This window comes from Pipistrellus hanaki, assembly GCF_964339955.1.
Source record: "Pipistrellus hanaki genome assembly, chromosome: 18".
Classification (NCBI taxonomy): domain Eukaryota; kingdom Metazoa; phylum Chordata; class Mammalia; order Chiroptera; family Vespertilionidae; genus Pipistrellus; species Pipistrellus hanaki.
Window position 1 is genome coordinate 3,675,682 of NC_140520.1, and position 26,434 is coordinate 3,702,115.

Here is a 26,434-nt window from a genome sequence, read left to right on the forward strand (position 1 = left end):
ATTATAAAATTGTATATCACAAATATAATTTTATTTTTTAAGATTAACAGGTTTATTTACATTTAGGGGGAAGAAAAAACCCTAAAACTTCAAACTTCTCCCTTTTCTCATACAAGTTGATCCACAAGTACCCTAACTCCTCTTTAATTATCTTTAGTATTTGAAGGCTGACGCTTACCTTTAAACCACGTGTTTTTAAAAGATTAGTAAACTTTACTGCTTAAACTACTTCAGATAATATTGCTTTTAAATTACCCCCAAATCATAATTTATATTCTATTTCTTTTTTTTTTTTTTTTTTTTTTTTTTTTTTAAATATATTTTATTGATTTTGTACAGAGAGGAAGGGAGAGAGATAGAGAATTAGAAACATCGATGAGAGAGAGTCATCGATCAGCTGCCTCTTGCACACCCCCTACTGGGGATATGCCCACAACCAAGGTACATGCCCTTGACCGGAATCGAACCCGGGACCCTTCAGTCCCCAAGCCGACGCTCTATCCATTGAGCCAAACCGGTCTTGGCAATTTATATTCTATTTCTAAGTCAGAATTATCCAACGCAGGTTTCCCAAAGACTTCTCTATGTTACCAACACCAGCCTAACTTAACTTAGATTAAGCCCAACTTGAAAAGCTGTCGTCAGATATTTAGCCCATTCCACAAATTACCTGCATTTATCAAGACTCTAGTCACAAAATAATTCTTTTCCCTAGCCAGAAAGTATTTTCTCTTACTAGTAATAGGACATACACCTAGACTGGTAAATGCCAGCAAACCCAATGGAAACAATTAGTAAAATTTTCACGTTATGCATATGCTCACCTCCAGGTTATCCTATATAATAAAAGGCTAATACGCAAATTGTCCAAACAGTGGAACGATTGGTCACTACGATGTGCACTGACCACCAGGGGAGAGACGCTCAATGCAGGAGCTGCCCCCTGGTGGTCAGTGCGGTCCCACAGCCCGGCTCCCAGCTGGCAAACACAGCAGCAGTGGGGGGAGCCTCGTTAAGGATGTCCAGCTGATGGACATACCCCGAGGGCTCCCGGACTGCGAGAAGGCATGGGTGGGGCTGAGGGATGGCCCCCCCAAAATCCGTGCACTGGGCCTCTAGTTTTTTATTAAAAAAAAAAAAAAAAAAGACAAACACAAAATATGACAAACCTTAAAAGAGAATCCAATTAATTCTGAGACTAATGGGTAACCTCATTTCTAATTAAGAGGCAGCGGTGCCCTACTTAAAATCACCCAGCAATGACAAACTGCGCACTTGGCTACATTGAGGGGCAAAGGATAGAGAGGTACGTTCAATTATATAGCAACGGACAGGCTTTTATTTAAATGAGCAATTTGTCTCTCCTGACATACTGGTCCTCATTATGGATTTATTACTTAAGTGTTAATTCATTCACTCTAATTTGGCGATACTGCCACCCCTAAGCAAACCCTACCACTGGCCACCCCAAGCGACAGGAATCCACGTTAAACAGAACTTTGGGACTGTGCTACGTGACTGCGGGATGGTAATGACAATGGCCTCGGATGTGTGCTCACAGCCCTGAGGGAAAATGATTATGCCGCCTAGCCACGTATGTACACAGGAGCAGAGAGCTTTCCTTTTCAAAACTAAATACAGACGCTACCCAAAAGGGATTCTCTCACACAAACACAGCTCACAGAAAAGGCCCGGAGCCAAATGTGTTACCTGGCAGGACTGCCGTAGAGAAGAAATGAAAGATTAAGTTCCAAATACATTTTTCTAAATCATAACTTATAGGTGTATATCACAGAAAAATGCCTTCGCTTAGGCCCTAGTACTAGGTAAGAACTGGAGGGAAGCTCTAGAATGCACAAGACTAGACACACGGAGCTCCAGCTCCCACCAAACCCTTCCCACACAGAGCGAGGGCCCCCCCACAGCCACCAGCAGCAGGAGGCTGCTCTCCACCGCGGCTCCTCGTGGGCTCAGAGGGTCCTGGGACCCCTTGGGATTACACATCCAATTTCGGTTTATATAACAGGTGACTTTTCTGGGACATAGCTCTCATCAGATACATAAAAAGATCCAAAAACTAACCAAGCTGAAAAGCTGCTCCTCTTCCTGTGAAACAGAATGGAGCCCGCGCTGACGTGCTCAGCTGTGGAGTGCAGTGTGACGAAGTGGGCCACGTTCAGAATCTTAGAAACAGGATAGTCAACAGATGAACAAGATGTCAACACAGTCGGCTAAGTCTGTATTTTACTGTTAAGTAAAATAAGTTTAAAACAAGTAAGTTTACTGGAAGCAGAGAGCATCAAACCAAGCACCACTGGGAAAGTCGGAAGCAGCGTGTGCTCCTTCCTAAGCCTAAAAGAAAGGGGAGCACCTGACCGTGCACTTGGACATCTCCACAGGAACGTACATACCTCTACGGAAGCGCAGCCCGACTTTCGTAAAGAACTCCGCAGCATAAACTCACCGTTTTCAAACCTCAACTGTTTTTATTTAAGTAAGCAGTGATAGAGCAGTCGTTTCAAATGTTTGTTTTTGGAATGGCTTGTAGAAAATGGCACCCCTGGGACCTTTTAGCTCTTTGGCCCATGAAGTTTCCTAATATGCCCAGTAGGTCAAACAATCTGAAAATAAAGACATCCCAGCAGAAAGCCTCTAAGACTTGCCAAGCTCCTCAAAAGTGCCACTCGGAGGCCACTCTGCTCTAGGTCACAGAGGACGGCTATTCAGAGGCCTCGCTGGCTGATGCTCCGGGTGGTTTGAGGTGTGGCCATCACTGGCTGCCGCGCATCATTTCCTGCAGGTAAATGGTATTCATGTGATAGGCCGCCATCCACCCGGGGTGCCGCTGAGCGTTCCAGTAATAGGACTGAGAAGCGGCAGAATAGTACTCGTGCCAGGCCCTGTAGTAAGCTCTCCAGTACTCCTCGTAGTCCTGATAGGGCCCAGGAAAACCCGCCTGGGCGTCCCTCTGGCAGACAGACCACTCGTCTTCCTGGGGCTCTGCCTGCGGCCGATGGGAGGAGCGCCGAGGGCTCCTGCGGCTCTGCTTAGCCCTCTGGCCAGCCCCCGCTTTCTGCCTCGCTTTGGTCTGGGCCTCCGGTGACTCCTGACACTCTCCCAGACTCGGGGTGTCGCTTCCATCCGGAGGTGGTTCCGGATACGGGCGGTCAGCCGCAGGCGTCGACGCCGTGTCTCTCACCGGAATGTCGGAAGAGCCTTCCACGAAGGACTTATTTCCTTTGCTCTGGGAAGAAGTCCTTGAGCTGTAAGAGCCGCTGTCGCTCTCGGAGTCTCCAGACTGACTACTACTTGCCAACGCCCGCACCCTCTCTTCAGCAATCCCGCTCCTCACAAAGCCGTTGTGGGGGTTCCCGGCCTGATCCCCAGGCCCCGTGTAGTGCCTGATGATCTCCACCGGCTTCTCCAGCCCCTCCTGAAGGTAGTGTTCATAATCCTCCGACAATTCCGCGAACGTCAGCGCACACGGCGGGTGGGTCTTAAAGGAGGACAGACACGGGATCTGGGGGAGTGCCGCAGGGGCGTCCTCTCTGGCCGGGGGCTGGCTGCTGGCGCCGCCTGCAGGGCTCTCAGCAGAATGCTGCTCTTGCTCCTCCAGCGGCAGGGCCCCGCCCGATGCTTTCGGTGATTCCGCTTTTCCAAGGATTCCACACTCCGAGCGGCTTTTCACAGGAAGCTTCTGTTTGGTGGTGTTTTTGGATCTGACTGACAGTGCAGATACGGAAGTGTTTCTACAAGAAGCCATGTGGTTACCATGAGCCTTCTGAGTTTGGGAGGTTCTCTCTATTTTCTGCATTTGCTTTCTCAGGGGCTGGCTGGGTACGCTTGCTAAGCCATTTGTATGCACAGCAGCTTTAACCTCCACATCCCAATCCAAGCATTCTTCCATCAGACCAGGAGGAATGGGATCTACAAAAAAGAAGTAACATATTAACATTCTCCAGCTGCTCTAAACCAGCATTTTCTGAATGGTTTCATAATAAAAGCCTAATATGCTAAGTGTCCAGTCATCCTTTCGACCAACAAAAGCATAATATGCTAAGGCCGCTCAACTGCTCACTATGACATGCACTGGCCACCCAGAGGACAGACGCTCTGACTAGTAGGTTAGCTTGCTGCTGGGATCTGGCCAATAGGGACTGAGCAAGATGGCCGGACACGCCCTGGAGCCCTCCCACAGCCCCTTCCCCGAGTTGGCTCCACTCCTGATGGGCTCCCAACACCCCAATCAGGGGTTGAGCCACTCGGCCAACCACCTGCAGTCCCTTCCCGCAGCTGGCCCGGCCCAATAGGCCCCATCAGGGCTGGCTGGCCGGAACCCCACCCGTGCAAAAATTCATGCACGAATTTGTGCACTGGGCCTTTACTTTTATACATAAGGACATACAAGTATACAGTTATGAGTGTGTATATATACACATATGTAGACCAATATATACACTAACAAGCATAAACTAACACAGCAAATGAGCTATATTTCCACATAAGTTTTTAGGGTTTTTGTTTTCAAGAGGTCATTAATAAGTTTCAGACACACACTTTCTAAGATGCCACTTAAAAAGAGCAGTTTGAGAAATGAGTCATTAAAATCAAAAGAAAACATTTCAAAAATTTCAAAACAGAGTTTGAAAGATGCTATTCCTTCCCCATGGTGACAAAAGAGAATACGGCAAGAACTGCCTTCACCGCGACAGGAGGTAAAACATTCCCCTTTTAGAAAACAGTGAAATCAAATTACAAGGCTACACACTAACATGTAGTTAAGACATTTTTCACATGCCAATAGTCAGCTTGCGATCTTCTCCCTGCTGTTCATTAGCTGAAAGACCTTAGGCAAAGTACCTAACCTCTCCACCCCTCCGTATCCACATCTACAAAACACACACAGGAACAGCACACACCTCCCAGGACGGTGGTGAGAATTAAACGAGTTAGCACACGTCAAGTGCGTGGAGCAATGCCTGAGATGACGTAAGTATTCTGTTAGCGGTTATTTTTATTAGGCCTCTCATCATTACCACTATTATTTTGATAGCAAAATGAAACAGACAAAATATACCTGGTAAAGGCAAAAGGTTGATATTACATTTCTGGGCAATTTTCATCATCGTATTTTCTTCTTCTCCCCGGCAACAGTAGGTCACTGCCAATCCCAACGTACCTACAGCACAGAGGGACTGGTAAGTAGTAAATCATTTTCACCTAAATGGCACCCCAAGTCCACTGTCACATTCCAGATTTCCCCCTTCAACAAAGCACCCAACTTTTCTATTTACCAAAACGGCCAGCCCTGCCAATCCGATGCATGTATGTCTCCCAGTCCACTGGCACGTCCAGATTCACAACCAGATTCACCTTCTCAGCATCAATCCCGCGGGAAGTCTGAATCGAGAAAGAGAACTGTTTGTCTCATTACCTGTAGCATGGGTACCAACATACACCACCTTATTCTAGTCTAACCAGGAGCCAAATTAAGAACAGGAAGATATTTTGGAGGGAGAAAGAAAAAAAAAAATTCATTTCTGTGACTAATTTCAAGAACAAAAATGAAAATGTAAATTATTATTAAAAAGCAATTCCCTAGCACTGCAAAGAGAACCATCTTCTGGAATGCTCATCAGATGCACTTACATAAAATGACAGATGAAATCTGTACGTATGACAACAGAACATACAAGGAGATTAGTCACCCAAACTGAGAGGATATCTACCAAATCTGTGGAGATGAGGACTCTGCAATGAAACTGCTTCAGTTTAGCCATAGCATCGAGACGCTGATTCTGATTCATGTTGCCTAAAAAGACCCAAGCACACAATTATCAAATCCACAGAAAGCAGGAATCGTAACTCCCAGTCTTAACAGTTTAAAAATATACCAAGCAAAGCTAATGTTGTCCTTATATGCAAATCCAGATTAAGACTTACAATCAGAAACTTCTAAAATATGATTAGGCAATTCACCAGAAATTTTAAATGTCAATTTTAAATGGTGATTAAGTTATGCCTGCATATACAATATTATATCTGCAAAGTCACATGTGAAGTATAACAATTCTTAGAAAAATAAAATTGCTTTAATTGGCTATTTATAAATTTGGTGTTGAAGTGTGATCTATACTCAAAATATTAGTCCATCAGAAAATAGTCTCCCCAGTATCACATGATATACCAGGACTAAACAAGCTAACAGGGTAAAGACTAAGCTGAGATACCAATCAACACTCTAAAAAGGCCTGGCAGGCATGGTTCAGTGGTTGAGAATCAACCTATGAACCAGGAGGTCATGCTCCGTCCCCAGCAAGAGGCGGCTGATCGAAGATTTGTGCTCATCATTGATGTTTCTCTTTTCCCCTCTCTGAAACCAATAAAAATAAAAATTAAAACTCTAGGCCTAGCCGGTTTGACTCAGTAGTGTCGGCCTGCAGACTAAAGGGTCCCAGTTTCGATTCTGGCCAAGGTTGCGGGCTCAATCCCCAGTAGGAAGTGGGCAGGAGACAGCCAATCCATGATTCTCTCTCATCATTGATTTTTTTTTTCTCTCTCTCCCCCTCTCCCAAATCAATAAAAAATATATCTTTAAAAAATTAACCCTCTAAAATGGCTCTCACTGATCAAACATTCCTTGAAAGCTTTTATTCCTACTAAACCAGCAGTAATAATTTAGCTTTGTGTCAAAATGAATCACTTTTGCCTACCATGAAACAGTCAGTTCAGTTGGCAATTCTTAACATTTTAGCAATGATTGTCAAGAAGCAAAATATTTCCTCTTAAGATGACAAAAACAAACTGTGTGTGAATATAAATCCAGTTTCCTAATTTTTTTTATTATATACCAAATTACTTCTTAAAGAAATATACTGATATGTTTCTATCTCTCCCTCTCCCTTCTTCTCTGAAATCAGTAAAAATATGTATTTTAAAAATCCCAATGAAAAATGAACCTGGAATTCCCTTTACTCTGAAGACTCAACGCAGCCTCACACTCACAAGACAACTCAGGAAGTGGTGCCTCTGCCTCGTGACCCGAGAGTCAGGTCCCAAAAGGACCGAGGACGAGCTCACCTGAAATGCACTCTGCAGGAAAGCCTTTGGAAGAGAGGACATCCGCCAGATGCTGTGCTCTGTGAGAAATAACAGTGATCATTTTACAGACGCCGCCCACGCCTGTTCTTTTATTTCCCCCAGATGACCTTTTAAGGTAAGTACCTGCTGTGTAAATTAGAGAAGACTAAGGCTTGATTAAACGGAATTCTGCTGAACAGTTCCTGTAAATGCTGAGCCTTTTCTTCAAAGATCTTATGGGCCATCGGGTACAAATTGACGACCTTGTAATACTGCTTCAAACCTATGAAGAAGCCCAGAGCGTCTGTTACAACACCGAGAGCTGCAATCCCATAAGAGCAAATATAAAAGCAATAGACAACTAGGCACAAAGGAAAATTCCAGAGAACCACACACCGGCAATGTAAGTATCCAATGTCTATACATACCTAGGAGACTTGGGTCATTGGAATTGAGCCTTACAAAAGTGGGATCTCTCATGTACTTTGCCAAGGCATTAGCCAAAAATTCTGGGTAAGTAGCTGATACTGCCACCATCTGTTTACTGGCAGGCAAGGAAGAATAAATCCAACTGCAAAACAGAAGAACACAGGCCTTAGAGACGATTCAGGCAGTAATCGCCGCCTGGAAAAGCTACAGGCAGACCCTTTGGGGCACCATTTTAACAGTCAAGTTAGTTGTATGTCTTACTTTATTTGCTCCTGGAAGCTGCCTTCTTCTAAGAGCTTATCCGCTTCATCCAGAATAAAGAGACGTACACTGCCTGGGTTCAAGTAGTCAAGCTCTATCAGTTGTTTAATTCTGCCTAAATTAAAAAAAGAAATATTTATGATGAAACAAATTTGTGCAAGTCTCAGCCAATGCCACTCTAGAGGTTGTATTGCTGACTCTCCTGGCACAATCTTCATTTATACATTAAACCACAAATCAGAAATTCTGAGTTCTGATCTTACCTAACTCCATTTCCCCCCCTCATATTTCATTAGCAATAAGTATGGAAAATATACTATTCCTATCAAAAACTTGAATGGCTGAGGGACTGAATGCTAGACTCTGAGTGATCCATGACTGAATGATTAAAACAAATAACCCAATGCATGGCTTAAGAGGCTTCCTGAAAGTCACCTCATGCCTCTTGTTCTCAGACGCCTACCCCATGGTTTTTCACCAGCCTTAGGAATGTAGAGTTCATCAGTTCTGCCGGCAATCCAGTCATGTATCTCCACTTCATTGGTGTAATTAATTGTCACAATTATCAAAGACTGCAATATTACTGTTTTGTTTTTAAATATATTTTTGTTGATTTCAGATAGGAGAGGGAGAGATAGAAGCATCAGTGATGAGAGAGAATCACTGATCAGCTGCCTCCTGCACGCACGCACTGGGAATCGAGCCCACAACAGGAGCATGTGCCCCTGACCAGAACTGAATCTGGGACAGTCCACAGGCCGATGCTCTATCTACTGAGCCAAGCCAGTTAGGGTGCAATATTAATTATTGTCATACTAGAGGCCGGGTGCACGGATCGTGCACTGGTGGGGTCCCTTGGCCTGGCCTACACCCTCGCGCAATCCTTGGAGGACGTTGGACTGCTGGTATAGACCCAATCCCCGCAGGCCAGGCTGAGAAACCCCACCAGTGCACAAATCCATGCACCGGCCCTCTAGTATGCATATAAGATCTTTGGTTAATCTCTTTCCACCCTCCCTTCTCACCCCTTCCCTCTGAGATTCATCAGTCTGTTCCATGTTTCCATGCCTGTGCATTGAGCATCTGCCCCCTGGTGGTCAGTGTGCATCATAGCTACTGGCTGGACGGTCTCTTAGGACGGTCTCTAGCCCAGGCAATGTGGCTCAGTGGTTGAACATGACCCATGAACCAAGAGGTCACCGGTTCGATCCCCAGTCAGGACACATCCCCAGTAGGGGCTGTGCAGGATGCAGCCCATCAATGATGCTATTCTCTCATCAATGTTTCTATCTCTTTATCCCTCTCCCTTCCACTCTCTAAAAATCAATAAAAACATGTATTTTAAATAAATGTTCAGTTCCTAAAAGCTCCAATTACGAACAGGCATTGATACCTTACCAGGAGATCCAACGGCAATATGACACTTTTTAAGTCGGGTTTTGTCTTGAGGTAAAGGAGTCCCTCCAATAAAGACATGACACTCCAAGCCTTCCATTTTCACTCCAATGGCCGTGATAACGGAATGTATCTGTACAGCAATTTCTCTTGTAGGCGCCAAGATCAAAATCTAAGAAAATGTAAAATACACCTTTAGCGAGTCAATCAAATAAGTTCATGTGAATGACATCTATGATGAGCTATTTTCCTATGAATTATCAGTTTATTCATTAAGCAAATCCTATATAATAAAAGTCTAATATGCAAACTGTTCAACCAGGAGTTAGGCTGCTTGGTATGACATGCACTGACCACCAGGGGGTGGCGCGTGCTGGCAGCGAGCAGCAATGGAGGTGCTTCGGACCACGACAAGAGAGGGACTGGTGCAAGATGGTGGAGCAGGTGAGTGGGCGGTGCCAGGCCAAGGCAGCTGCGAGCAGGGGCCTGATCACCCCAACTCATCACCCCACAGATGGCAAACGAGCAACCGGCAGGCCCTGGTCACCCCATCCCTTGGCAACAACCAACCTCCTGCAGCACCCCAGCAGAGAGCTGCAACCTCTGACAGGCTACCTGGGGGCAATGGTAACAGGGGTGGAGGTGTGATGAGAATGTAGGGTGTCCGCCGAGCTCACTCTCAGTCCCCCCGCTACCCTCCCCTGGGACACCAGGGCTCACGCCCTGGGGAAGCCCCTGCACTCAGGTGCCAGGAGTCCAACCCGCAGCCCACCCACTTATCTGGGTGAGCCAGGCTGCAGCCGCTGAGACCACAGGGCTCCCCGTGGGTTCACACAGGAGCTGGTCTGCGAGGCCAGCCAGGAGAGAGTGCAGCCCAGAGGCCCACGCTGCACCCCAGCCTGCAGCATATGGCCACACTCACCGGCACCTCCACGTGGGGACTTCGGCGCCATGATTCAGGCAGAAGAGGGTGCATGAGGGCCCAGGATGCTGACCAGGCCCCAGAGGTCAGCTGGGACCTGCCCTTACATGTGACACTCATGCTTCGATCGCTGGCCACACCCATGCACAAATTTTGTGCGCTGGGCCTCTAGTATTAAATAAGAACCTACTATGTTCTAAGCAACATACAAATTGCTGTGAAGTCAACATTTAATGGTACAAAATCTTTGCTCTAATGACACTTCCATTCTTTTTATAAAAATTTTATTTGAGAAAAAAAAACCACATTTACTTTTATTGATTTTAGAGAGGAAGGGAATGAGAGTGGCTTAGAAACATCAATGATGAGAGAGAATCATTGATCGGCTGCCTCCTTCCCTCCCAGGCATGTGCCCTAACCAGGAATCGAACTGAGAACTGGTGCATAGGTTGACACTCAACCACTAAGCCCACACACTGATAAGATATACAACTAACAATTAAGATATACAATAAACAAACATCCTATATAATAAAAGGTAATACGCAAATTAACTGAAGAGTATAACAACCAGTTGCTATTACATGCACTGACCACCAGGGGGAAGATGCTCAATGCAGGAGCTTTTCCTAGTGGTCAGTGAGCTGCCACATGGGGAGCACTGCTCAGTCAGAATCTGGGCTGACAGTGCAGCGGTGACAGCTCCCAGACTTCAGGAGAGCACAGGCCAGGCTGAGAGGACCCCTTCTCCTGAGTGCACGAATTTCGTGCACTGGGCCTCTAGTATATAAATAATAGCAGGAAATAATTGTTGTGAAGAAAAATCAAAGCGGGGGGGGGGGGGGGGGGGGGGGGGGGAGAGAAGAAACAAAAGAAGGAAAGGAGCCCTAGCCAGTATGCTTAGTGGATAGAGTGTTGGCCTTAAGGCTGAAGGGTCCCAGGTTCGATTCCGGTCAAGAGCAAATAAGAGACAACCAATCAATGAGTGTTTCTCACATCAATGTTTCTCTTTTTCTCTCACCCCCTTCCACTCTCTCTACAAATCAATAGAAAAATATCCTTGGGTGAGGATTGACAAAAAAAAACAAAACCACCATACACTCTTCCAAAACTCAATCGGGAAGAATCAGAAAACCTGAGTAGGCCAATAACAACTGAAACTGAAACAGTAATTTAAAAACTTCCAAGCTCTTTTAAGAAGCCAACACTATCCTAATTCCAAAACCAGATAAAGATACTACAAAGAAAGAAAATTACAGGCCATATCCCTGATGAACATAGATGCTAAAATCCTCAACAAAATATTAGCAAATCGAATCCAGCAATATGTTAAAAAGATCATACACCATGGCGAAGTGGGATTTACCCCAGGGATGTAAGGCTGATACAACATTTGCAAATCAATAAACGTGACACATCACATAAACAAACTGAAAGATAAAAACCACATGATCATATCAATAGATGCAGAAAAAGCATTTGATAAAACCCAGCACCCTTTTTTGATAAAACTCTCAGTAAAGTAGGAATAGAGGGATCATACCTCAATATAATAAAGGTAATATATGACAAACCTAAAGCCAACCTCAATGGGCAAACACTAAAAGTGTTTCCCTTAAGAATAGGAGCAAGACAAAAATGTTGGGAAAACTGGGTAGATACATGCAAAAAAATGAAACTAGACCACCAACTTTCACCATACACAAGAATAAACTCAAAATGGATAAAAGACTTAAATATAGATCATGAAACCATAAAAATCCTAGGAGATATTTTTGTACAGGCAGAAAAATCTCAGACATCTCTCATAGCAATGTGTATAGATACATCTCCTAGGGCAGTGGTCGGCAAACTGCGGCTCGAGAGCCACGGTTTGCCACTCTGTTGACTAATGAATTTGCCGACCATTGACCTAGACTCTCGATTCCAATAATTACAGGCTGTTGTTGTTCCTTGTGATTAAGCCCCTCTCCCAGTGGTTGGCAAATTCATTAGTCAACAGAGCAGCAAACCACAGTTTGCGGACCACTGCCTTAGACCTACTTCAACAGATTCTCAGGGCTGGGGGAACGTCCAGCCCTCGGGCCAAGGCATTAGGGGTGAGTTAATTAAATGCTTAACTAAATAGCAGGCTCATTTTTTAAGTTGTTAAGTTTGTATGGCCCCAGAATGATGTTATAAATATTCAAACGGCCCTTGGCAGAAAAAATGCCCTAGAATAGGGGTGTCGAACTCAATCAGAGAAGGGGCCAAAATCTAAAATCCAGCCTAAATCGCGGGCCGAATGGTTTACTGAACAGTCATAAACTGACAATGTCATAAACTGACAGCGGAGTGCAGTGATGACAGCGCGGTGCGGGCCACATTGCAAGGCCTGGCGGGCTGGATTTGGCCCGCGGGCCTTGTGTTTGACACATGTGCCCTAGAAGATGGGAGACCAGTGACACATTCACGGAGGGGTACGAGCCACCTGCAGTTATCAGCAAAAGCCAGGGCACACACTGCCATGAATCAGGCCGAATGCTAAATCTCACCACAATCTGATCAGCAAACAAAAAATAACCTCAACCTGTATTCTCAAGTAATGACATAACTGACATACATGACATTCTATTTAAAATGCAGTAATAATGGGAAATTCCTAGCTTCTGAAACTAATAATGCATCCTCGGTCACCAGCCACACTGCCACCACTCAATCACCTGTGGTGGCCTTGCAAACTCAGAGACCTAAAGTCACCACGAAGGACGTTTGAAATTAAAACTTTAAACTAAACGCAGCTTATGGCAGGCAGTCATGTCCTAGACCAGTGGTTGGCAAACCGAGGCTCTCGAGCCACATGCGGCTCTTTGGCCCCTTCAGTGTGGCTCTTCCACAAAATGCCACCGCCTGGACGAGTCTATGTTGAAGAAGTGGCGTTAGAAAAAGTTTAAGTTTAAAAAATTTGGCTCTCAAAAGAAATTTCAATCGTCGAACTGTTGATATTTGGCTCTGTGGACTAGTGAGTTTGCCAACCACTGTCCCAGGCTAGCATCTTCCCTGATAAAAATTAATCCTTACCTAAGCCTGTCTATTGTCTTTCGAATCTGTAACACTAGAGGCCCCATGTATGAAATTCATGCAAGGGGCTTGGCCCCCACCCGCCTCATCAGCTTTTATTATCATAGAAGATTCCTTTGGATGTCAAGGTAACTCCTTTTTCCAGACCCAGCAGGACACAACCAATGATCCATGGGGGAGATCATAAACCCTCATTGTTATTGCCATCATATTAGCGACCGTTAACGCTCCTGTACCCACCTATGTAAAAGTGTGTCCATCATTGTACTTTTCATCCAATCCCAAGGGCTTCCCCACTTTGCTTTCTCCCGCCTCCCTAATCTAGCACCGGTGAATTTCATGTAACCCACCTGCAGCTTCTCTTTCGATTGTAATGTATAAAATAAGGTGCAATACTGCCCTTCTCTGGGGCAGTGGTCGGCAAACTGCGGCTCCCGAGCCACGGTTTGCCACTCAGTTGACTAATGAGTTTGCTGACCACTGCTCTGGGGCATTCCCTCAATCTCTTGATGTCCTCTTCCTGGCATTTGGCTCAAATAAACCCACAAACACTCCCTACGGGTCGGTATGTTTCTTCTGTTGACAGCCCTAAGGTCTCACTTTTATCCTTTTCACGTGGCTTCGCTCAGTCATCCCTCCATTTCCATCTATTTCTGAGGAGCTACTGGTACTTCATCTGACCTGGGGTAAAATCCACGAAACGCACCCTCCTCCGGGTGAACTCACCTGGGTGCTTAAGTTTTCGAGAACAAGCGAGTCCAACGCAATGGTGGAGAAGACGCAGGTTTTCCCAGTGCCAGACTTCGCCTGAACAATCAAATCTGCAAAGGAAGGCAGAATGAGCACCAGGCATGCCGGCTGAGGATGCTCAGGGGCCGCGCATGAACCCCGGAGCTGGACGGGGCTCCAGATGCATTTAGTGAACGCACCAAAGCGCAGGCCGTGCCCGAACCCCTCCCGTTCATCCTCAGAACCACGTGTCGGCGCGCAGCGGGCCTTAACCAGCTGACACCGGGCACCGCACCCCCGTTTTACCGCAGTTCATCGCCTGAGGCCGGAACGCAGGCAGCGCCGACCCCCGCCGACCCCGCGCAGGGCCGGCCTGGCTCTCCCCGGACCGCGCCGCCGCCACGGGCCCCCCTCGGCCTCCCCGGCCTCCCCTCCCGCCCTCATCGAGCCCGCAGCGCCCCGGGTCCCCGCCCTCACCGAGCCCGCAGCGCCCCAAAGGGATGGCCTTGAGCTGCACGGGCGAGGGCCGCTCGAAGCCGGCCGCCCGCAGCCCCTCCAGCACCGGCCGCGACAGCAGCAGCGACTCGAAGTCGGCGGGCTCGGCCAGCAGCACGTCCCCCGTGCGGGTCCGCGGGCCGCTGACGTCGTGCGCCGTCCGCAGGCCCCGCGCCGGCCGGCGGAGGGGCTCCCGGGCCGCGGCCGGGGCGCCCACGGGCTCCGCCGCATGCTCCGCCACAGCCTCCGGGGGCGCAGCGCTCTCCTCGGGAGCCAAGGCCGCCGGGGCTTCAAACGCCGCCGCCATGGCAGTAGCCGCGCCACGTGATCTCGCGGGACTTGGGGCGGGGCGGGAGCCTGAGAGCGAGAAGAAGGAAAACTTTATTAGCACTCTTCCGCGGAGACACGGACACGCCCGGCCTGGAAGAGGGCGGGGCGGGCGGAAGTCGGAGGCGTGGAGAGGCGAGGTGGGGAACCGGGGAGGTGAACCGCAAACAACAAGCGGCCTGAGGCAGGCGGAGGGAGGAGAGGGGAGGCTACCGAGGCGCCGCCGCCTGCGGCCTGCAGAGGGCGCCGCGCGTCCGCGCTGGAGCCGCCGCCCCGCCTCCCGGCCTCTGTGGGCGGGTCCTTCCGGCCACGCACCGCGTCCGACGCCCGCCCCGCGCGCTCATTGTGACGCGCGCCGCACGCCACGCCCCCCGGCCCCCGGCCCCGGGCCCCCGGCCCGCCCTCCGCGGCGCGCCCCGCAGCCGTTCCCACTCCGGCGCCCGCTCGCCGCCCCTCTGCGCCCGCGGGAGGCGCCCGGAGCCCAGCGGGACGTGGACCACGTGGTCCGGTCTCGGTCCGCGGGACCGATGTCCTCATCGCAGGTCGCAGCCCCAGCGCAGCACCGGGCACGCGAGCGCTGATAGGAGTGAATGGCGTCGAAGCTGGAAAGCGGCCTGACGCCTCCCCAGCTCCTGTCTCCGCCTCTGCACGCGAGGCTGGGACATCCGCCCGCCTGCTCCGCGGCTCCGTGCGGATGCCTGAGAGACGTCTCCAATGGAACCCTTCTGGGCGCGGCTCCTCTCCCCCCCTAGGGTGCTAACTTCCTTTTTCACCACCTTCCCCTACTTTGGGTCGCTGCTCAGCACCTTTTCTTCCTTCCATCCTTTTTTCCTTCCTTCCTTCCTTTCTTTCTTTCTTTTTTTTTTTTTTTTTTTCCAGAGAGGAAGGGAGAGGTATAGAGAGTTAGAAACATCGATCAGCCACCTCCTGCACACCTCCACCTGGGGATGTGCCCACAACCAAGGTACATGCCCTTGACCGGAATCGAACCGGGTCGGGACCCTTCAATCCACAGGCTGATGCTCTATCCACTGAGCCACACCAGTCAGGGCAGATACCGCCTTTTCAAAGAGGCTTTTCTGAACGCCCTGAGCTCCCCACCCTGCCGGCTCCCCATGCCTTTCTTCCTGCTCCATTTTCCTCTGGGGCAGGAATCCCCGCCCGCAGTGCGGCGTGCTGATTGTGTCTCTGCCTCTCTGAGGACAGAGGCCGGTTCTGTCCCGCTGTGGGCCGTGCCCCTGACGGAAAAGGAGCAATCAGACACGGTGAGTGCTCACTGTTCACTGAATGACTGATGTCCTACAACAAGCTTTAGGCGTGTCTCCACGTCTGCAACTTGATCTCATTCACAATTCCAAACTAAAAAATTCTGCATCCAAATCCAACTTTTTCCTTTGTCCTTATATCATAATCCTGGTCCTTATAGTTCACACACACACACACACACACACACCACTCAGTGATGACCCAGATTCCAAACTTTATAGGAGGGACTTTGGCAAGATAATCTCACTGAAAGAGGGTCCTAGAGATGCATTTTTGCTTAGAAATTTAGAAAATGTCACTCTAGCTGGTTTGGCTCAGTGGATAGAGCGTCGACCTGCAGACTCAAGGGGGTCCCGCCTTGAATTCCAGTCAAGGGCACATGCCTGGGTTTCGGGCTTGATCCCCAGTGTGGGCGTGCAGGAGACAGCCATCAATGATTCTCTCTCATCATTGATGTTCCTCTCTCTCCCTCTCCCTTACTCTCTGAAATCAATAAAAAATATTTTTTTAAAAAAAATTAGAAAATGTCAACTGTCCACAGGAAAGAAGGGGCCTCCTGCGAGGGGGCAGGCAAGGTGCCAGGCTTCCTCTGGTACCCCACCTCTCTTAGCCACCTGGTCCCCAAGTCTCACAAACCTGGCAATTACCCTTCTACCATCCCTCTCTCCTTTCTAACAATCCACGTATTTCATTCCCGTTCCTCTTCTCCCGTCTCCACAGCACCTGACCTGCCCTGCGTTAGGTCCCTGCATCATCCGAACTATTGCAACAGCCTCCTGAAGGATGCCCCCGCCAGCCTCTTCCCGACCCAGCCACCCGCCCACAGGGGATGGCATGATTGTCCTTACGCGGGTGTCTCGGGCGGTTTGGGTCCAGCTTCAGATCCTGTTCCTCACGGCCACCTTTCTCACTGTCCACCCCGGGCCTCCCTTTCACACCGCAAACACTTCTCGTCTAGCTCTTGCCATGTGCTTGTTCCCTGTTTACATGTCTGTCCCTCACACCGCAGCCCCCATGAGCTTCCGGAGGGAGGAGTTTTGGTTGCCCCGGGCTCTCCAGCCCAGCACCAGGCCTGTGGTGGACCTGATAAACATTGATTGAGTGGCTGACCCTCTTGATCAAGAGTCCCTGTGGAGTCTCCAGGCCCACAGGAGTGGTTTGCAGAATTCAAACCATCACTGCCAAAGACCCAGCTCTCCTACCGAGAGAAACAAAAAGACTGGTTTTTCCAGACGAGAACACTTGTAGTTTTAGCAGCATTCTGTTGCGGTATTTGTTGGTTATGACACACAGGTTGCAGTAGGGTTCCCGGGAGTGAATGGTATTGCTATAACTAAAAACACAAATCAGCCCTCACTGGTTTGGCTCAGTGGGTAGAGCATCAGCCTGTGGACTGAAAGGTCCCAGGTTCAATTCCAGTCAAGGCATGTACCTTGGATGCAGGCACATCCCCAGCAGGAAGTGTGCAGGAGGCAGCTGATGGATGTTTCTCTCTCATTGATGTTTCTATCCCTCTCCCATCCTCTGTAAAAAATCAAAATATATTTTAAAAATAAAATAAAAACAAATCAATACAGTGTTTTCCTCAGTAGCTACAAATTGCAATGATGTGGTTGAGCACACTTTTTGGTGCTGTAGAGAAAAAACACAAAGGTAAGAAGAGACCATTGAAGAGCTTGGTAAGGCATGACAGGACCAGGCACAGAAACTAGTTGGACTATTTTTTTTTGTCTGCCTCCTGGTGTCCCGGGATAAAGTCACAGCGGGTCCCCAGCCTGGAAAGCCTGTCTCATCTCGGGTACCTGGGAGCCAAGCGAAGTAGGAGTAAGACTCAGATTCAGAATGGATGTTGAGGTTCAAATGGCCCCATCCATTCACTTCTGTACCCAGAGGGAAAGAAATTAATGTAAATAAAGGCAGGGGCATGGTCCCGCTGGGCGTGAGGATCTGTGGGGAAATGTGAAAAGAAGGGAAGGTACTAGGTGGTGTTTTTTTTTTTAATATACTTTATTGATTTTTTTTTACAGAGAGGAAGAGAGAGGGATAGAGAGCTAGAAACATCGATGAGAGAGAAACATCGACCAGCTGCCTCCTGCACACCCCCTACTGGGGATGTGCCCGCAACCAATGTACATGCCCTTGCCCAGAATCGAACCTGGGACCTTTCAGTCCGCAGGCCGACGCTCTATCCCCTGAGCCAAACCAGTTTCGGAAGGTACTACGGTAGTTTTTACAGCCACTTTTTCTCATTTGACACTCAAAGCAACGAAGGGTAGGCAACATTATCATTGGCATTCCATGCCCAAACATCTCTTTTTCATCCTTCCACAAAAATCTCCTGAGCACCTCAGAGGAATCAGCCAAACGCTGGAGACACCAAAGCAGGACAACACACAGAGCCCTTGCCTTCGGGGAGAGAGACACGGGCGCAGAGGAGGCGCTGATCGGGGAGGGACCCCCAGGTCTCCGGGGGCGGGTACCGTCACGAGCAGCACTGCATTTCCAGGGCCTGCCTTGCTCCTCGCGTGGCCATCCTGTGGGGGAGAGGACACGCTTCTGAGAAGGCGAGGCAAACAGCTCTTGGCCTTCAGAGAGCCATGGCTCTCTTCTCCCTGTCCTCCTCCTCCTCGTCCCAAAGGCCAGCATTTCCGCCCGGACCGCAGCCCTGGGGACAGAGCCAAGGCCCGTGGCGCCCCGGCGGGGGCTGGCTCCCGTGGCGGGTGCTGAAGCGAAGGTAAGGGGCTCGCCAGGCGGTGAGCGGGGAGGAGAGCTCCCAGGCAGACACGTTGGGGAGATATTCTGGGCAAACGAAACAGTTTGTGCAAAGGCGTGGAAGCAGGAGCAGCTACAGTCGTTTAGGGAAAGCAGACCTTCCGAGCGTGCGAAGGGGAGCAAGTGTGACAGCAGTTAGCAGGAAGCGAGGCTGCGGCGGCACATCCCTCCCACCTGAGGGAGGACCTTGTCTGCCCACCACGAAGGTCAAATGAGTGCTGCCCGGCCGGTGTGGCTCAGTGGTTGAGCATCCGCCCATGAACCAGGAGGTCAGTGTGGGATTCTGCTTGGGTTGCTCTCTCAATCCCCACGCCCCCTACTGGGAATGTGCCCGAAACCAAGGCACATGCCCTTGATCGGAATCGAACCTGGGACCCTTCAGTCCACAGGCCGACGCTCTATCCACTAACTGGTTAGGGCTCCTATATTCCAGAGAGGGAGAGAGGGATAGAAACATAAATAATGAGAATCATTTGATCGGCTGCCTCCTGCACGCTTCACACTGCGGACCAAACTTGCAACCCGAATACATGCCCCACCAGGAATCGAACCCTGACCTCCTGGCTCACAGGTGGATGCTCAACCACTGAGCCACGCCAGCCGGGCTCCTATATTCATTCATTCTTCATTCAGTTCATCTGCTCAGTGGGCTGGCACCATCAATAAACGTGTTCTCTCGAGTTTTTACCAAGTACTAATCCCTGGCCCCCTGGGCAGGATTTATCATTTCAGGATCCTGCTTAATCCGAAGGGGCTGCTCCCCTGGCCTAGGGGGCGACCACACCTTCAGACACCCTTTCCCACAGGAATTGGGGTGGGGGTGGGGGGGGGCACAGCAAAGGCGGGGCCCTGAGCACTGCGCGGCCACCTCTCCCGCAGTGACTCACCTGCCAGACCTCCCCCGCCCCCCCCCCCCCGTCCCTTCCCTCCCTCCCTCCCCCCCTCACTCCCTCCCCCCAGCCGGAGGCCCTCCGCCCAGGCCCGCGGTGATTAATTGCCGCCTCTAACATCACAGCCTCTGTCCAGAGGGAGGAAGGCGTCCCGTTAGCTCTCCTCCGTGTGAGAAGGGGCCCCATTCATTCTCCTCTGGGCGGCATAATAAATAACCCGGCCCTATTGGCAGGGTTTTATTAGAGACTGATGGGACCCTTAACAATGACTGGGGGGCTGTGATTTATTAGGTGGGGAGGCCCGGGGCGTCTCCGAAGGCGGGAACGTGGAGTGTAGTTGATAAAGCGGCTGTCAGCCGGTGAGATGCACTCCATAGACTATGCATCGGAGGGGTCCCCGCGGGCTGTCAGGAGGGTGTCTGCCCATCACTGCGGGCTCCCGAGGCGGAGGCTGTCTGCTGGGTGTCTGGGGGAGACGCGGACGCCAGGGAGGGGACCCCGAAGGGGCCCGGGAGGGCTGCACCTGTCCGCTGCCCAGCCCGAAGGGAGAAGGTGACTCGGAGGAGCCAAAGGCAGAAAGGATTCCCCTGAGGACGCCATGACCTTCGGGAGCTCTCTCAGGGGAGCTGCCTGGATCAGAGGCGCTGAGCTCCTGCTGCCTGGCAGAGGAGGGACAGGGAAGGGTGAACCGGCCAGAGGAGAGATTTGTTCCGGAATTTTATTTATTTATTTATTTATTTATTTATTTATTTATTTAAATATATTTTATTGGTTTTTCACAGAGAGGAAGAGAGAGGGACAGAGAGTCGGAAACATCGATGAGAGAGAATCATCGATCAGCTGCCTCTTGTGCACCCCCTACTGGGGATGTGCCCGTAACCAAGGTACATGCCCTTGACTGGAATCGAACCTGGATCCTTTCAGTCCGCAGGCCGACGCTCTACCACTGGGATTTTAAACCTCTGAACCCTGAGGTGTCTGCACCAGAGACCCACCCACACACACACACACACCGGCCCCTGAACCCTGCTCCAGGGGGCAGCTGTCCAGCCACTGCTGGTGTCCTGAGCCACAGAGACTCAGACAGATGGAGTCTCACCTGTGTTTGCTGCTGTTTCCCAGCTAGGGACCCCAGAATCCAGGCAGAGCACCTGGAAAAAAAGGCCTGTCACCTGGGGTGTGCAGGGCATATGGCTCCCTCACCCCCAGGGCTCACCCCCTCACCCCTCCACCCTCCACCCTCCACCCACCCTCCACCCTCCATCCTCCACCCGGGGCCTGACAATGAGGCAACTGGCTTTATCTCCGGGCCCATCGGCGATGGCACAGATGCTGCCCAGCTCTGTCCTCAGGTGCCTCTCGCTGCTGGGACGCAGCGCTGCTCACACGTTCTAACCCTCCCCCGCTGCCGCTCAGCTCCAAACAAGGCCGTGGAAGGCAGACAGGGGCCTTCTCCGGCCAGACGGTCCCCTCCTTTGATCCTCCGCATCGGTCCCAGGAGCCTGGCCTGCCTCCCGGGCCCTTCCTGGGACAGGACAGGGGAGGGGAGGGGAGGGAGGCAACAGCCAGGGGAGAAAAAGTGATTGTCACCGTCTCACCTGAGCCTTGGTGCTGACACCGGGGGCCTCAGAGCAGAAGGGATACGGCGACCGGCGTGATTAAATCAAACCTCTCCCGCAACCTGGTTCAATTAAAGTGACGGGCGGGACCCGCCTGTGGACGGGAGGGGAGGGGGAGGGGGGGTGTGAGATGCTCACGTCCCTCTCCGAGCACAGGCTGAGAGACCCCAGGCGGACGGCTGCCTCCCTGCGGGCTCCGGGCATGCGCTTGGCCGCCATACTCTGGACCTTCCAAAGGGCCTTTAACACTTTCCCTCCACCGCGGGCGGCGGTGACCTGCCCCACTTTATAGTCCGAGCAAACGGGGGTGGAGAGTTATAGGGCCGTTTATAGGGCCACCTCACGGCGGTCCCTGCCTGCCATCAGGCCCACGCCGCCTCCTACGCCCGCCATATGGCAGAACGCTCCAGACTGAGCCCCCGGACTGCCATCTCCTCTCCCACCGCACAGCTCGCTCTGCGGGCCCATCCTCAGCCGCCTCGGTGCAGCCGCCTGCAAGGCGCTCGGCCAGCAGCTTCCAGAGCCAGGAGGTCACCATCCAGGGGCGCTCACACCCCTCTCCCCGCGCCTGAGCCCTTCCAAGCCACTGCTGAGCCCCTAATTACACCGGGGGAGGGGGGGAAAGTGTTAGCCACACCAGCAGGCAGCAACTGTGGAAGATCACTGACCACACCGATACCCTGCTGGCGTCCTCGCCGGCACCGCTCCTCACCTGCCAGGGCTGATTTTCCACTCCCTGGTGGGCGAGGGCTCCTCTCAGAGTGTCTGAGCCTTGTGCACGCTCTCTCTCTCTCTCTCTCTCTCTCTCTCTCTCTCTCCCTCCCTCTCTCTCTCTCTTTCTCTCTCTCTCTCTCTCTCTCTCTCTCTCTCTCTCTCTCCCTCTCCCTCTCTCTCTCTCTCTCTGCAGGTTTTCTCCATGAGGACAAGAACTGTACACACCATTCCCTGGGAGAGTGTGTGTATGCCACGCCAGACATGGTGTCACCATGCTTGTTCCCATGGTTACCGCATGATGCCGGTCCCCGAGAGAGCACAGGGCAGGCAGAGGGAGAGGTGCGAGGTGGTCAGGCCGATGTCACCAGCCTCCTAACCTGGGATTGGCCCCACCCGTCCTGACACCTTCAGTCCATCCTCCGGAATCACAGCACAGATGGTCTCAGAGGCACGGAGCTGGGCTCCTCTGGAAACACCTGCCGAAGTAAGACTGGGGGCGGGCGGGGGGAGGAGGGCTTGCCTGGCGGACGGAGGAGAAGGATCGGGGCGTCTGTTTTTCCGGGCCGGTTCTGCCGTCAGTGACGAGGGAATCACCTAGCCTTCCTGCCCTTTCCTCGACTGCAAAATGAAACGCTTGGGCAGGAACTGTTAGAGTGTTCACCCGTCAGAGAGCGCAGAGGAGAAAACAGACCCAAAGACTTGTTCAAGTGACTTGTCTCGCCCCGGCCTGTGTGGCTAAGAGGTTAGAGCATCAGCACCCCCCCACACACACACACACACACACGAGGTTAGAGCATCAGCCCACACACACACACACACACACACACACACACACACACCTGCCTGGGTTTCAGGTTCAATCCCCAGCCCCTGCCGGGGCACACGCAGGAGGCAACCCAATGATGTGTCTCTCCCCCATTGATGTTCCTCTCTCCCTCTCTCTCTCTCTGTTTCTCTGCCCCTCCCTTCCTCCCGCTCTCTCTAAAAAGCAATGGAAAAAAATATCCTCTGGTGAGGACTGACAAGCAGAAACATTTTTAAATGAAATGACGCGTCCGATCCAAAGGGCGTGGATCTGGAGCCGGAGCCGGGGCCCCCGGTGCCCGCAGGGTGCTGGCTCCCGTCCCCCTTCCTGCTCGGCAGGACGGAGGCCGAGGAGCCCCTGCCCGGGGCGTTGGGAGGAGCAGGCCGGGGCCTGACACAAGGCAGGCCTTGAACACACGGAGCAGCCCCGTGTCCCCCTGACTTCTGGTCCTTCCACCCGCTCACAGCCCTGAAGGTCCCGCTCGGCCCCCCAGTTCCATGATGCTCAGTCGGAAAGATGAAAACGCTAGTTATTTCCTAAAGCCTCCGGGCAGAGGCACAAAAGCCGTCCGGGGTTCATTATTCACTCTCCGGATGATGATTCATGGGGAATAATCACAGCAAAGAAAACCTGTCCGAGGCGGGAGGGGGCGGGCGGGCACAGCCCGGGCGCCTGTGCGCGCTCCGCTCCCGCTTTTCAACGTGTGTCTTCATTTGTTAGGCGGTGACAGCGTTTCTCGGCCTCGCCGGCTTTCCGCTCGGAAACCTGAGGCTTTGTCTCGATCTAGACTGCTGCCGCTGCCACAAAACCCCGGACAGGGGCCTGCCTCCCGGGTGAGCAGAAGCCTCCGCAGAAGCGGCTGTCACCCTGACACCGGCTCCGCTCAGGGTGTCCAGGCCGGAATCCCCACCATGGCCCAGGGCTGAGGTCCGATCCGGGCTAAGACAGTTCTCTGGCCGCCGCCGAGGAGCAGAGGGGGAGCTGCCGGGTGGAAGCGGATCCACGCCAGGCCCAACCTGAGACGTCACCGCCTCCCCTCCTCACTGCACAGCCGGGCAGGAGAGCAGGCAGCCTGCTTTCTCTCTCGCTAACAAGTCTCTCCCCGGCAGGCGGCCGGCCCCTGGTCCTCGCTCACTGCTCCTGGAAGCTGGTGGAGACGGCCCCGGGGTGTGAGATCAGATGAGCCTCTGCTCTGAGCTGCAGGCCACGGGGAGGTCACAGGGCCGTCAGGTGTGGCAGAATGTCCCCCGGGAGGGAGGGAGCCGAACGGGTCTCTTTTCTGGTCAGTGCACCGACAGTCGTTGGCACCCATCTCCTGAGCATCTCCTCTAGCTGCGCCCTGGCGTGCTTCATTCAGGTGCGTGGCAGCTGAAAAACATTAGCTTTTCCAGCCAGCAAATGTTTACAAAATGGAAATATTTGCTTTCCAGATACCAGGAACTGCATCGCTCAGGTACCGGAAGCACCGGGCCCACAGCGGCAACTAATTCCGAGGAGGGCTCTGCGAGTTATGCGAACTGGTCTCATTCTGCACTTAAAATGCCCTTTGCGTTATTCACATGCGTCCGCCCATTCACACACAGAGTTTTTCTCAGAGTACTAGAGAGCAGGTCCTCAAGGAAAGATGTTGCATTCAATGTCCGTTCAGGAGATGCCATAGGAACGAAACTCTGGTTTGTATCCATTAGTTTAACGATAAAGATGGATTCCTTTTGCTAAAGTCTCAGAACTCATCGACGATGGTAAGTAAGGACTTGCTGTACTTCTATTTCTTCCTCCAATGCCTTTCTTCTCTCCTCCTCAAAATAAATAAGTAAATAAACAAATAGCTCCTGCCGAACTAACAGCCTGTCTCGCCACCAGGAGACTTTGTAAGGAGTTCAGGGAGCGGGAGCGATGTCTAGGTGAGCACTGTGTGCACACGCCACGGCGGGGAGCGGTCCCGTCAACAGCTGGAGGGCGGGCACGTGGACTGGGAGGGGGACACCCCTAGGGGACTCTCCCTCAGTGGCCCTGGTCATCTCGGTAATCCTGCTTTCTGCGGAGCAGGGTACCAGAAAGGGGTTGGTTACCTTGGAAACAGGGACACTTTATTGCATCCCCACCCAGACCAAAGCCTTTGGGCCTTAGCTGCTCTGCCTGTAAGTGGGGAGAAGGACTTCTACGTTGAAGACACGGAAAGCTAAGGAGCTGTTCATGAGTCGCCTTCGACGCCTCTCCCAAGTCCAAAGAGTCTTCAATTAAAACCCGAAGAGAGAGTGAAATAAGCCAGTCAATGAAAGAGAAATACCACATGACCTCACTCATTTATGGATATTAAAGAACATTATAAACTGATGAACCAAAAGTCAGATATAAAGACAGTAAAGCAACAAGCAGACTGTCAAATTACAGCGGGGAAGGTAGGGAGATCTGGGGGAGATAAGAGATCAACCGAAGGACTTGTATACATGCATATAAGTACAACCAATGGACACAAAACTCTGGGGAGGGAGGGTATGAATGGGAGGGGGGCAATGTTAAAATATGTACACAGATAATAATTTAATAATAAAATAAAATAAAATAAAATAGAAGAAAAAAAAAAAAAAAACCCCAAAGAGAATCTTCCTTTGGGAGCCGAGGGGCCGCCCAGCATACCGGCAGCTTTCTCCCTCTGCCGTCTCCCTGGCGATGGATCGGAAGAGGCAAGGAGCCCAGCCTCTGTGAGATGGACAGAGGACGATGCCAGGAAAGGTAGGAGTCAGGTTCTTCAGAGGAGAGCTGGGCCTCAGTTCAGACACCCCCTCCCTGCACCCTCTCCCCCCTCTCCCCGGTGGGTGTGCACTCAGACACGCAGTCTCTGCTCAGCACCTCCGGGCCTGCCTGCCTGGAGGGATCGGTGCGCAGTGACATCTGAACTCCTGCCAACAACACGTGTTTATCTCTAGGGTCAGCCTTTCCTGTTGGTGCTCAGGAGGCCGGGGGGAGCCAGGAGGGGGGCTGGCGTAATGGCTGTTGGCAGCCACAAGGGGTGGAGGCGTGTGGGCCACGGGGACACAGACCCGCCCAGGGAGGGGGACGTGATGAGGAGGTCTCCAGACCCAGTGTGGCCACGTGCTTCTTTCCTCCCATCGGGATGAGCCCCCAGCTCTTCTGTTGCCGAGGCAACGAGATGGACATCACCTCACGCAGGGGCGGGCCTCCAAGAGCTGGCTCGGACTCGGTGGGCGGCGCTCCAGGTGGGGGCCGTGGAGCCGGGCCAGGAGGATGGCGGTGTTTCCATTATTTGGGTTAGGATCTGAGCTGTTGGGACACAGCTGGTTCTGCCTCTCCCTCTGAGCTCAGTCACCCGTGCCGGGACCCCCTGGCTCTGGCAGGGGGACCGAGGGGCCACCCTCCTGCATGAGGCTGGGTCAACCCCAAGAGTCTGACACCCACAGACGTCATTTCCGGGGAGGGGGCTGTACCTCCTTACACGTATCCCCACCAGCAGGGGGTAAATGCTGAGAGGTGCCAGCTGAGGTTCCTGCCCAGCCAAGGGTGGCTGTGAGAACGTGTGTTCAAAACCAATCTCACCATCTCTGATGTAGTCCTCATTTCCAAGTGAGATAATCTCATCCCCTCCCCCTCCAGGTTGAGTTTTGGGGGGCAGAAGGGAAGAAGCTAACCATTTGATTCCTCTTCTGCA

The 26,434-nt window shown here is 51.7% G+C and overlaps 1 protein-coding gene across 2 annotated transcripts; it reads right to left on the reverse strand.

Annotated features, from left to right (window-relative positions):
- Positions 1-1,138: 1,138 nt before the first annotated feature.
- DDX20 (DEAD-box helicase 20) lies at positions 1,139-14,959 on the reverse strand. Of its 2 annotated transcripts, XR_014793371.1 has the most exons (12): positions 14,354-14,959; positions 13,874-13,968; positions 9,169-9,337; positions 7,771-7,885; positions 7,509-7,651; positions 7,225-7,363; positions 7,081-7,139; positions 5,730-5,812; positions 5,295-5,400; positions 5,078-5,179; positions 2,412-3,927; positions 1,139-2,183 (listed from the first exon to the last, which is right to left on the reverse strand). XR_014793371.1 is itself a non-coding variant. In XM_084866192.1 (11 exons), exons 1-11 carry the CDS (start codon positions 14,676-14,678, stop codon positions 2,771-2,773), a joined length of 2,493 nt encoding a protein of 830 aa, XP_084722318.1. In that variant the 5' UTR covers positions 14,679-14,952; the 3' UTR covers positions 1,139-2,770. The 2 variants fall into 2 exon arrangements, 1 of the variants encoding a protein (XP_084722318.1); XM_084866192.1 differs by having other exon boundaries at positions 1,139-3,927; positions 14,354-14,952.
- Between the last annotated feature and the right edge of the window lie 11,475 nt (positions 14,960-26,434).

Coding starts and splice junctions, on each gene's coding strand:
- DDX20 (XM_084866192.1), bottom strand. CDS start 14,678: ATGGCGGCGGCGTTTGAAGCCCCGGCGGCCTTGGCTCCCGAGGAGAGC. Junction 13,969..14,353: donor TTTGGGGCGCTGCGGGCTCG/GTGAGGGCGGGG, acceptor CTTCCTTTGCAG/ATTTGATTGTTCAGGCGAAG. Junction 7,140..7,224: donor TTCTCTAATTTACACAGCAG/GTACTTACCTTA, acceptor TATTTCTCACAG/AGCACAGCATCTGGCGGATG.